The sequence below is a fragment of the Diuraphis noxia genome, unplaced genomic scaffold (genome assembly GCF_037042655.1).
Source record: "Diuraphis noxia isolate RWA-SAM2 unplaced genomic scaffold, SU_Dnox_SAM2 contig0005, whole genome shotgun sequence".
NCBI lineage: Eukaryota > Metazoa > Arthropoda > Insecta > Hemiptera > Aphididae > Diuraphis > Diuraphis noxia.
In genome coordinates, this window is record NW_028301715.1 from 8,094,470 (window position 1) to 8,107,549 (window position 13,080).

Below are 13,080 nucleotides of genomic sequence, written 5' to 3' on the forward strand. Positions count from 1 at the left end.
GCGGAGTATATTATCGTCAACATGTGTAACTACTTATATGTCCCATCATTAGTATAAGGTCTGTGTGCGATACAGTATACTGGCTTATCTGGCTACAAGTCAGCATAATATTATTCGAATGTCTATTTGGCTATGTATTACTAAAATAATATTTTATTATTATATCGCAATTATGTATGAATGAAAAATTGTAAAAAAAAAAACTGTCAACATTTGTATATATCAGTAGGCTTAAATAGCTATTCTAGCTAGGAATTTATAGGAATTTATATAGCCTTAATTAATAATAATAAAAATAAAAAAAACTAAAATTATAAATATACATGTATAAATTGTATTAATATGTTATATAAGAATGGAGATGCATATTTTATACTGCCCTATATAATTAATATTTGATAGCCAATGATTAAGAATAATTTATTGAGAAAATTAATATTATCAAATTAAAGCGAGTTAAACATGTGTTTGATATTATTAAAGTCACTAGAAAAATGCCCATACGTGTTATTTAGCAGAATTACTGATAGTTGACATTAATATATTAGCCGGAAAAATACTCGAAAAATTTGAGAAAATGTTTGGTAAGGCAAAAACATGGCTGTATTTTTTTTGTGGTTGCTGTTATACGAACCTATTATACATTGTGACGCCGTGTCCAATCAATGAAATATATTACAAGAACATAAAAGTAGTCTATCTCACATATTGCACATTCCGGACCGTGATCCCTTATTTTGTTAATATAATATAGAAAATATCCATTCATATAATGTTATCCTGCACATTATGGTTGTACCGCTGTGTGTCTTCGGTCTGTATAGTCCAAGGCTTTAATAATGGTTGTTTACCCTCCGCCACTTCAATGGGATGTGCGTCCGTCTGTCGGTGGTAAAACTGTAAAAGCGCATTATAAATATGCGAACAAAGCATTAAACGCAGGTCAAGTCTCCTTCGTGGTATTTTCGAAACGTGTTTATAACAATAATATCATTTTGAATCGATTTCTAAATGTGTTTAATGTCTGTCGAGTAGACAGGATGTGGGTACGTTTTTTTTTCAGATACTCATCGACAAGTTTGTGCCGACCTTAATTGAATAGCCTCGTATTTAAAAAAAAAAAAGGAATTTTTATCTCGATAGTAAGGGAAATCATTTTTGTACAATTCATATTATTTTTTCGGCCGTATATCATTTGCACATCGTCTGTTTACCTGTCCAAAAATATCGCACTTCGTTTGCGCATTGTCTATTTACCTGCTCCAAATTATCGTACCTACATCAAATGCGTATCAATATTCTGAACAATAAAAGGGTATAAAAAATGGTATTACATGATGTATAACAATTAATTATTATATATAGCAAATGCGAATAATTTAAGATTTTTAAACTTAAAACTAAAAATAATGAACACATAAATATTTTAAGTTCAAATTTCGACAATATTCATCAAAAATCGAAAATTTAATTCTAAAACATTACATTTATACTAAGTATCACATTATATATCTATGCAATATTTGAACATTTAATATTATGTAAATATTATTAAGAGATTTTAAGACCAAAGTTAGAAAACAACTAGCGCTTTGAGTGTACACCTTTTTTTAATTTATATTGTTGAATAATAATGATGCGCAAATGATATAGGACCTTTTAAACGGCTAATGCGCAAACGATGTATAACCCAAAAATCGAACGATGCGCAATGGTTTAACAAAAAATGTCGAAATTAACAATAGTGATGCGCAAACGACAACCGACGATTTTTTCTATAAAAGAAAAAATGTTTTACTTTGAAATTTAAAAATTATTTAATTTAATTTGATTCGAATCCTACACTACCTGTACTATTATTTCATCAAAAATTAAATAAAAATTTGACTTAAAGTCAAGGTTTTAGCTATTAAAAAGGTTTCATTATTATTTTCTTTTGCACGATACCAACAGATATTTACGTATTGATTTTTTATGTAGATACTGTAATGGGCTAGTGTTAGTGACAAATTTTCATCACTGATAATAATATAGTTATTGGAAGTTGTTTTAATGAAATTAGTATACTCATATTTGTTTATTCGATTTGGATTGTATGTAAGATAAAGTTAAATAAAAAATTAGAAAAGGAATAATTTTATCCGAGAAAAATGTTTGAAGCTATTCATTTGTTAATATAAATATAAATATTAGTTACGGATTTTAAATTTACTTAGCTTAACTATTTATAGTATCATGTAATATTTTTAATTATTAAAATATTTGTGTAAAAAAAAAATAACAAGTTCATTTACAATTTTATTTTATTATTGAATTCATATTTAACACCATTCATTTGTTACGTACCTACTTTACCTACAGCAGAGTGTCACCCAATTACCTGCTTTTTTAAAAGCATATTTGTAATTTTTTATTATTATGTATGGACTAGAATATTTAGTATTTTTACTGTATTACGATTTAAGTTTTGTTCCCTATAGTCATCAATTTCATCTCCAGTATTTAGCAATCAGCCATAGGCCGTCCAGGCTGCACTAAAATTAAAAGATTTGGAAAAAAAACGATCATTATATTATTGAATCTGTGTTAGTCTTAATAATATTAATTTTACCTTAGATTCTAAGGCTTAGAAGAACAACTTTTTTTCCGATTCTATCGTATAGCAAAATTTAAGATGAAAACATAGTATTATTTTATATTCGATATACACGTTGATTCACCAAACATAATCGCTCCCATTTTTTTCCTCTAATACCTAATGCATTTATCCGATACCAGATTTTTGGAATTTTCAAAATAAGTATGCTTAAAGACCATATTTCCAAATGTTTGAGATTGTTTTTCGTACTAATTATAATGAATGTCCTGCGGCGATACAAACTTCTTTAGCATAAATGCCTATTGTTTCGTTAGGAATTTGAAGATTTTCGTTAATATTTGACCTGCAAATCAATAATCATTATATTGCTATTTGCAATAATTACTTAATCACCGACAGATGCCGAGTACGAGTACGATTATCGTATTTTTTGGTCGCTAAGATATTTATTACAAATTTTTGTATTTCAGACTTGGCCGTATAACGCACACAACACCGTAAAAGAGTGTTCATCAGCCGACGACGATGAATACAGAAGATATGACTGTTACAATGATACGTTGGAAGAAAAATCGTATTCAACTTACGATACTACTTACTATAAGTCGTCGATCAATTCGTGAATATCTGTTATTCATGTATATTAATTTATTCAATATAGATTTAGGTATTTAAAAGAAAAAAAAATGTTTATCTTTAACATGATTATTTAATATTTACTATAGATGCATGTAAAATATTTCTATTCGTCCTACATTTATCGATTGACGTTTAATTTATGGATTTACACGTAATTTAAAATAAACTGTACAATTATGTTAATAAAAACTATGAAATCAATACCAACTGGTTTTAAGAGGATGTATAATACTATACATGATAACACAACAATAAGGTAGACAAATCATTAGACATAACAGTATGGAATCCGAGTAACCAGATAATTATAAAATCGTCTGAGGGCAAAGTATATCTATCATTCGACATATAAAAAATTTCCGGAGTGATTCTTTTATTGAAAGACGAGGTTACCTAACCTTTAATCTTTTCCAAACATCTAGAGATAAAATAATCAATCTGTAAATGTGTGCCATTGATCTGAATAATAATATGAGAAACATTAATTAGCTACATATGAATTATAACGCTTTATTCAACGTTTGAAAACTTGTATTGTTTACAATGGTTTTAATATTAATTGACACATTTATCATCATAATGATATGATAAAACGTTTGATTAATTATTCGATTTCAATAACACATAAGTTTGCTTTAAAAAGATTGGGCCAACTTAAAAAAAAATAATTAAAATATTAGATAATTTATAATTCAAATAGGCACTAAGCTATCTTTAAGTATAATCTACGATCTTAAATTGTATTATTCAAAATACCTAATCATTAAAGTGATGAATAAATTAAATAATAATTTTCAAATTAAATAAAATAAATAATACGAACTAAATAATAAACGATATTGGTTTAGAACGACTAACGTAACTTGATGATTGATGGTAATATCAAAAATGTATTCCATGATTACGAGAGTTCGATTTTTTTCTATTTTATCAGTTTGATTCAGGAATTTAGATTTACTCAAATTTTCACTAACAATAGGTTCTTAAATGACAAAACGTATCAATTTTATGGTTTTAACAACTTGATTGTATTTTTTAATCCAAATGACTTTGATAGCTTTTAATTTTTAAATAATAATAATTCATTACAAATTGTTTGGCTTTTATATTAGGTAACAAATTTAAACTAAAAATGATTGTGAAATTTGTATTTATTCAATACTATTAATACTAATATTTTAATACCTACTAATTACTATGAATATACTAAAATAATTGAATAATAAACGCACGTAATACAATCATTTAACAAAATCTAATTTATTTTATGAAAAAATTAAGAGCAGTTATAAAATTTTTCAATAATAATATGAAATTATTGTCGAAATTGAAATTGTATTATAGAGTTAAGATATGCATTTAATTAAAAATATTCACATACATATATGCATATAAATATTTACCTTATGTGATAAAATGTAAACTATGCGAAATAATACATCTTTTGCGTAGCAAATTCTATTTAATGATTATTTAATAAAACATAAAAGTGAAGCAGAAATAGGAAGTTTAAATTTTATCAGTCATTTTTTTTTTTTATAATGTTTCAGAAATTTAAAATAATATCATCGTTGCAGATTGTACGTATTTAAAAAATTAAATTTCGACATTCTAAAATGTACGAGGGCGTTTATACGCACGAAAACATAATTGAATAAAACGAAAATACAAAACAAATTATGTCCATAAAAATAATAACAGCTGCAAATTGGACAGTATAACGTAACTTTATATGATGATAAATGTGAGTGTAATAACAACGGAATAGAATCAATTAAATGAGAAATAATAAATCTCCGTAGATATGTTTTTTTTTATCTCGAGTTTAAGGGTCTAAACTCAAAACAAAACACGGTTCACAGAAAATCAGTGTACCATGTTAACTGCAAAAATAACATATTTCACTTTATTAATATTTTGTAACTCTATACGATTTAATGATATTATATCATAATATTTTGTTCATTGTTCATTGATTTTAAAACATACAAATTAAAAATGTTAAAGTGCTAATTATTTGTCTACGTCTGATACGGAACTCTGTTCATTATATTTCAATCTCACACGCATCTATGCACTCACAAGTAAATACATTTAAAAAAAGTAAAAAATAAAGTAGTAAAACTATGTAAGAGTGGAAACGGAGACTGCAGTATATTTTAAGTAACAAACCAAAAAGGATAAATACAAACGAAAATATTAATAAAATATGATAAAAAGTCCGTTCGGTAGTTGAAGGAAGAAGTATAAAATATGCATACAAAATTGAAGAACTTTCATACTTTATCAAAAAAACTATGTGAATAGGTCTAGTGGCATCCACAGACAAATGCACTTTAAAAGGCAAAACAGTTTTATTAGCAATAAAAAAAGTTATAGTGGAAGCAACTAAGGCTGAAAACAGCGAATTTCTAGTCACAAATAAAAAATGCTAAATACGAGTACATACAAAATCATTATTAATACAATAATTGATAGTTTTCACTACTCCACGACCACAAGCAAAAGAAAAAAAATGTATAAAAAAATTAGGGTCATTATACAGTTTACAATAGGTACTTAAAAAAGTACAGATTAAACCAAATGCATTAATTAATTATAGATGTATATGCTGTACTCGAATGCAGGTCTATTTCAAATCATGGGAGGAATAATTAATTGCAATTAAATGTATAAATAAAATATTGATCAAAGTTCAATATCGAGCTTGGGCATTATCGGGTAAATTAATCTTAAAAAATATGACGATTAAATTAAATATAAAATAATGTTATACAGTATATAAACTGGATGGATATTGCAGTTTATTCAAATTTTTAAACGCAATAAATTATGAACTTTGAAATCATTATCATTTTAACTATTTGAAATAAAAAAAAAATTAACTGGAGTATATTATACATGAAATAAAATCGGAGAGGTTACATGATGCCCGGAGGTAAATATAATATTTCGAAGTGTCAAAACAATTAGATTAAAAAATCATGAACAAAAATATGACAAAATAAGTCGAGTTTCTAACTCATCCCTAAGGATTTAAATAATGTAAACGAATACAAATATTTAAAAAAAAAAAAATAATAAAGCAATAAAATGTTTTTATAACCATAAATACAATTTATGTTGTAAGTGTAATAATAGAGGTCGCCACTACTTTTCTGTGGTTTAACTGAATATTTACACATATTGTGTTTTAAAATATGTAATTTTACGTATTATAAAATTATATTAAATTTAATTCTTTTTAATTTTTATCAATTTTTATTTTTCGTATCAAAAAAATTAATTATTAAATAGTTTTAGAAAACAGTAGGTATTTTGTTGTTTTATATAATATTATACAAGTTTAATCATATCCTTGGCTTCTTATCAAAAGATAAGCTCTTTTCTGCATTTCGTTTCCGGATCAAATTCATGAAAATTTAAAATAAAAACAATTTTAAATTGAAACCTCTTTTGCTCTACGGTTTATTTTGGTTAGTGAAACGTTAGATTCGGAGGTATAAAATGTGAACATAATTTGATATACAATTCGACATAATCCATTATTCATTCGAATGACAAAACACATATCTGAATAACCTAACTAGGTATCAAATCTAATAAATTTGGGTATTATTTAGTGTAGACAATGAATCGAAATTTAAATACAACGATACTCGCACACTCTGATTGAATTAATCAAGCAACATATTGTTTATTCGAAAAAAAAGTTCAAAATCTAATAAAATATTCATATTGCTTAAATTAAGTATCAAACACAAAATTTGACAATGATATTGTCAATTTATTTAATTATGGTTGCTAATTGCATGATTTTAAACTCACTGCTTTTTTTATACCTTTGCTTATTGTCATATATTATTAGATATGTATTCGATACCGAAAAGGTGATATGGTTAATATAAAAATAAAGTGTGAACATTTTTTTGCCACTGTAGTTGCAAATTTAACCGTGACAATTATTATTGTTTTAAACTCAATTATAAGTTATAATATATAAGATAAATGATGTACAATGTCAGTATTGTGTCACTTGAATTCTTGCGTGCGAGCTACTCATTCTTGAATAAGCGATCCACCAAAGAGCAGCCTAACAGCTGTACCAGATGTCTTCTGACGGGTCCACTTCACTACACAATACAAAAATAAATAAAATACACGAGCTTTGAGTTAACAGTTTTAACGATGGCACCTCTTCAACAATCAAACTTGACGACGTAGGACTTACCTATATGAGAGACGCTGCAACGTCTCGTCAGTGTTTCGAAAACAAAATAATGTATCGAATTGTATCTAACGTAACTGATTTTCAAGATTTTTATATTTAATGAGTGTAAGCGGTTGGTGCTAATATAAAACCGGTGTGGTGGTAGGTTAATCAAACATTTTAGAACTACCTCAACCTGTAAAAAAGTTCGAAAATTCATTATAATATACAAAAGTAAAATTATGTAAGTTTGCATGCTCCTATGTGATATTTTACAAAAGTCCAGGAACATTTTCAAAGTGAAGTTACGACAAGTTTCGCAATTACTCAAAATAATATGTAGTAGGTGCATTTCAGAATTCAGTAACACGTGCGTTTTGAATTTTTTTTTATTTTAACATGAAACTTAAACTTTTAGTCAAGTTCAGAGTTCACCAACGTGATGAACGTTCAAAATTAAAAATTCTCAAGAAAAAAAAATGTAATTCTTATGTTTTGCATATTTTTTGTAAAATACGAAGATTTCGCGTTGCTATAGGTATACCTAGTTTTTCTTATAACTGAAAAACCAACTTTTTCCGTTTTTGATTTTATCACTGCCAGCAGTGTATTAAGAATATTATAGGTTGAAAAATCATATTTGATTTGGACGGCAGATCTCAGCTTAGACCAGTCATTCTGTTATTTAAGGTTTAATGCTCACTATAATATTTATTTTTTTCATTTTATGAAAGTCAGTTGATGTTTTTTTATTTATATTATTCATGGATTCTGAAAGATAAAGTAAAAGAGTAAAATTTTGGTTGAAAATAATTTTTTGAATTCAATTGAATATTGAAAATTTGAATTCAAAACTTGATGACTATTATATTTTAACATGTGTTGACTATTTTCCGTGAGCTATTTTAATGCAGTCTACATAATATAGGTAATATGGTAATATTATGATATTTATCCAATCGGAACTGACGACTGACGACTATCATTGACAAGTGTCGACTTTTCTTAAATTTTAATCGTGGAATTATTGGGGATCGCTACCGAGCAATGACGGCATTCGTTACTAAACCAAAGAGTGCTATCATATTTTTGTTATAATGTGTACTGAAAACTTGTTCAATAATATTAGGTATCGCAATAATAATGAGTTTTGAAAATATAATATCAAAGTGGCGGCATGTTTAAGCTAAAATTAATAATACTGTGTATTTTGTCCTTGTTTGAGCCACTTTTCCTTTTGCACCGTACATTTTATATTATATTATAAAGTTATTAGTTCATTACTTATTATTACCTATAATTAAAATTGTTTACAAATACTATATTATAATTACAGTATGGCAGTATAGTATTTATAATCAATGTTGTTAGTTTGTTCGTTGTGTCGTAAAATTTACTTATATTGGCTGCTACTGTACAGCGTATTATATAGAGTTGAAAATTAATTTTATATTTCGATCGTATTTACAGTTTTAACTTGATTATCTTTCTAATGGTATTGTACGACGTGCCTTCATATTATGTGCGACTTATAATTTAATAATCATGTGTATAAATGTAAAGGTGGTTGTTTTGAATATTATTACAATTGGCTTACTTTTTAGTTTATTAATATTTTATGTACACTGTGTCATATAATCATATATATAATATATACCATACAGACTAGGCATATGGTATTACATTTCTGATATTGTTATGAGGACATATTCAAATATTTTATGATTAAAATAACATAATGTTGTAGTGAATGCGATTGTAATTTATCATTGGTCGAAACGTTTAAAAAATATAGTGCTGCTATAATGATATGATCATTTTTGTTTGCCCATTAAAACATAATATTGATAAACATTGAATGCCATTTTTTATATATTCGAATATTAGACTGTATAACCATAAATAGTGGAAATTGTAAAGGGCTTAAAGGTTTATTACAACAAATAAACGTTAACGAATCTATTATTTGTATTTATTTGTATTAATTTGCCACAATTTTAAGTACCTAGGTAAGTAATTTCATAAGCTTTTTGTGAAAAATAAACAATTAAAGTGTATAACAAAACACTTAACGGGTGTACAATAACCACGGTGTGGCACTTTGAGCCAATCACTGGGTATAAATTCAAAAACAACAAAAGCTGGTCGGAGAAATTTTCATAATGAATATTTATTTATTTTTTAAGTGCTGAAATAGCAGGAGGGAAAAATAAATTAACAGCTAAATGATTTCAAGTAATAATTAATTATCATTAACAGATTTGTAAGTATTTGCATTTCAAATTTTGCATTTTTCTTTATATATTAATCATAACATAATAATAATAATATGAATCGCAAGCATGTTTTTTTTTTGTAAGGATTTTGTAGATATATTTGTTATATTTTATGTTTCCACGTTTCGTTTAGCATTTAGAAATAGGATACTGTAGATCATCAAAATGATGTAAATTTAGCAAATATATATTATAGTACGTCTAATGTTATTATGCATGCAAGTTTTAAAGTTTTGGATAATTTTACATATAACATTACAAATGTTAGAAAATTATTATAAAAAAATTGTACATTATTTTTTTTTTTTGGGTTCACGATTAATTTATGATACAGGGAAATAAACTTTAACATGCCTATACCTATACAATAGGTTCACAGTATGTAGACTAAAGCTAAAAGTGCCATAATTTATAGCGCAAAGTTTTGATTTTGTTATTACTGCCTAGAATAAGTTTGTACTGTAATGGTTTTTTGACAATCTATTTTCGAACTTGTGACATGCATCTAACCCGATTTATTTGAACGATTTCTCTCTGATCGTATACGAACAAAAGACCCTCTTTACAGGTTTACTATCAAGTGACATGTATCCGACACCTCAACAAAACCTCATAATATTGCAATAGAATAAATACAGTTCGTTTGGTGACATCGACGTCCGACATGCCGCATGATATACTACTGTCCTATTTCAACGTTTACGCTTGTAAGTGTTAAAACAATGAATATATACATATAAATAATATATATATATATATATATACATATACATTTTGTACATATCAGAGTACGCGATGAATTCCTACTTAGCCGTATCGAACATCTATATATACGTACGTCGTGGCTATACGTACGCAGCGTGTCCGAAATACTATTGTGGTATATTTGTTTTGTTTTGTTTTTTTTAAATTTAAATACAAATATTTGAGGTTTATGTTATGCATAATAGGAACTTTTATTTTTATTTTGTTCTAAATATATTATGTATTTTTAAAAATCAATAACTCTCTTTTCACTAAATTTCAAATAAAATCAAAAACTACTGAAAATAAAAATAATTTAAATCTGATATAATTTTTTTTTTACTTAAAAAAAGTATATAAAAAAATTAAAGTTGATTGTAAAAACATTTATTTAAGTTAAGTAATTTTATTTTTTTAAATTTTTTATAATTTCATTATTTTTTTTTTTTTAATAAAGTTAATCTAGTCGTAAAGACATTTTGAATTCAAACAGTATATGCTTTTTATTAAAATCTATATACAATTTTTAAATATGTTACTCATCAAATTAATGAATTACTTAAGAAATACAAAAAATTTTAAAAAATATTTAAAAATAACCAGATAAATGTTTTTACAATCTAACAATTTTCTAAAAAACTAGATTAGGCAAACATTTTATATTTCTGTTGAACAATGGAAACATCAATAAATCTGTTACAAAAAATGTCTAAATTTCGAATGCATTATCATATTCAACGAGTTACACTTCATTATACTTTCGATCCATTGTAGGGAATAATATATCATATTTCAAACGTTCCAACAATTGTATAAAATATACAATACATTTATTACTACGAAGGTACGATATGAATAATTTTCTTAATAAAATAGTATGTAACTTTAAACATAATATAACCGTACGATCAACCGTGTAACCTAACCTAACCGATTGGTATATTATATACTTATAATAGGTGGTAATTATAAATTTCTAAATCCAAACAGAATTAAATTAGGTGATTTACGAGAATGGAGAAGTCATCAACGAACATGATAATATAAGCTTATAATAATCTAGACTTACAACATTGTATTATTTGATTATTTTTTTTTCATTAAAAAATGTATTACTGCAATATTTATAAATAAACCGTATGACTAGCAAAATATTTTAAATTCTTCTCCAAATGTTTGAATTTTGAATATTGGGATTATACGCTTTACTATTTTATATAATTAAGGAGATTTAAAATTTATAAAATATAATAATATCACTATATCAGACATTCAGAAAGTCAACTCTTGTATTGTTAGTAATGCATTGAAATGTGAAATCGTTAAATTCTGAATACTACAAAAACTTGTGTAAGCTTAAATTTTAATTGGGACCAACAGTTCATCCACTTAAAATTCTAACGTAGTTTCTAACAACGTAACAATCTTTAAGTCCAATCATTAAAATAATTTTCCTCTATCCTAATTGATATACAACATATATAATATATTATATGTAAAATTGTATATAAAATGCTTTCAAAAAAAAAAAAAATATATAATTTTTAATTAACTACAGTTCTCAATTACGGCAGATTATTTTACAGTACCTAGTCAGACACAATAAATAAATGAAAATCTTAAGCAATTGAAATGTTTAAAATTATCCAAATTATTAATAATTAATTTTAATAGAGACCTATAGTTCTATTTTAATGGTACCTATACAATATATTGACCAACTTATTATTATTACATATAATATATAAACAAATAAGATTCACAGAATCATTCACTATCAAACACCGAAATGCTTTTAAAAGTTTTATGATTAATTATCTATATTACTCGTTCTGAACTTGGATGTATATAACATGTAGGATGTCCCACGAGAATTTACTGATTTGAAGTGGCTGCGTAATGCGGATTTTAAATAAGTAAACCCTTGTGAGACTTTCCGTAATTTATAAACTACAATTATTATTGTTAGAACTATAACATGTTTATATAAAATACCATTAATCATAATAATTATAGTTAGTAAAATCTGTATAATTTAATAGTATTATATGTAACACGTTGTTGGCGTATTAAATTAATGAAACAATAAACACCTGAGGTTTCGTGAACAATATTATTGTCCATGCATTTAAAATAAGTATAAATGCTGGTTGATCACAAATACTATAACACCTCCATGTAACGGACACCCTTAAAGAGAAAAATCCCTTAACAACGGAAAACAACAACAGTCCTAACCTAACCTATATGGAACGGTATCTTAATAATGGAAAAATGAGTTAGTATCTTTTCTGCAACGGGTTGGCATCTATATATGGCTATAAAGACGTTTTACTGTATTTATCCATGCGCCTGTAAGAAATTGTCGAAACGAGATTTTTCAATCAAATGATACAAAATCGATTTTGTCGAAAATTGGCGTTGCATTTATCACTTAATTTTTTTTCTTCTAGTTTTTCCTGATTATATCCAGAAAAGCACTGAGAATTTTCACCTTTGAGTCCCCCGTACCGACTAGATAATATTTTAATATGATTAGAGACGTTAGAGTAATCGATTATCGTGTTGTATCTTTTATAAAAGGTGTACAAGACGCAAAACAAGAACAAAGC

The 13,080-nt window shown here is 26.0% G+C and overlaps 1 protein-coding gene across 1 annotated transcript in view; it reads left to right on the top strand.

Moving 5' to 3' along the window:
• Window positions 1-3,439, top strand: part of LOC107169318 (uncharacterized) — a 40,741-nt gene extending 37,302 nt beyond the window's left edge. The window contains exon 3 of the mRNA XM_089229687.1: window positions 3,070-3,439. Coding sequence (XP_089085813.1) covers window positions 3,070-3,222 — 153 coding nt within the window. The 3' untranslated portion in view covers window positions 3,223-3,439. The remainder of the gene's footprint in view (window positions 1-3,069) is intronic.
• The last annotated feature ends 9,641 nt before the right edge of the window (window positions 3,440-13,080 follow it).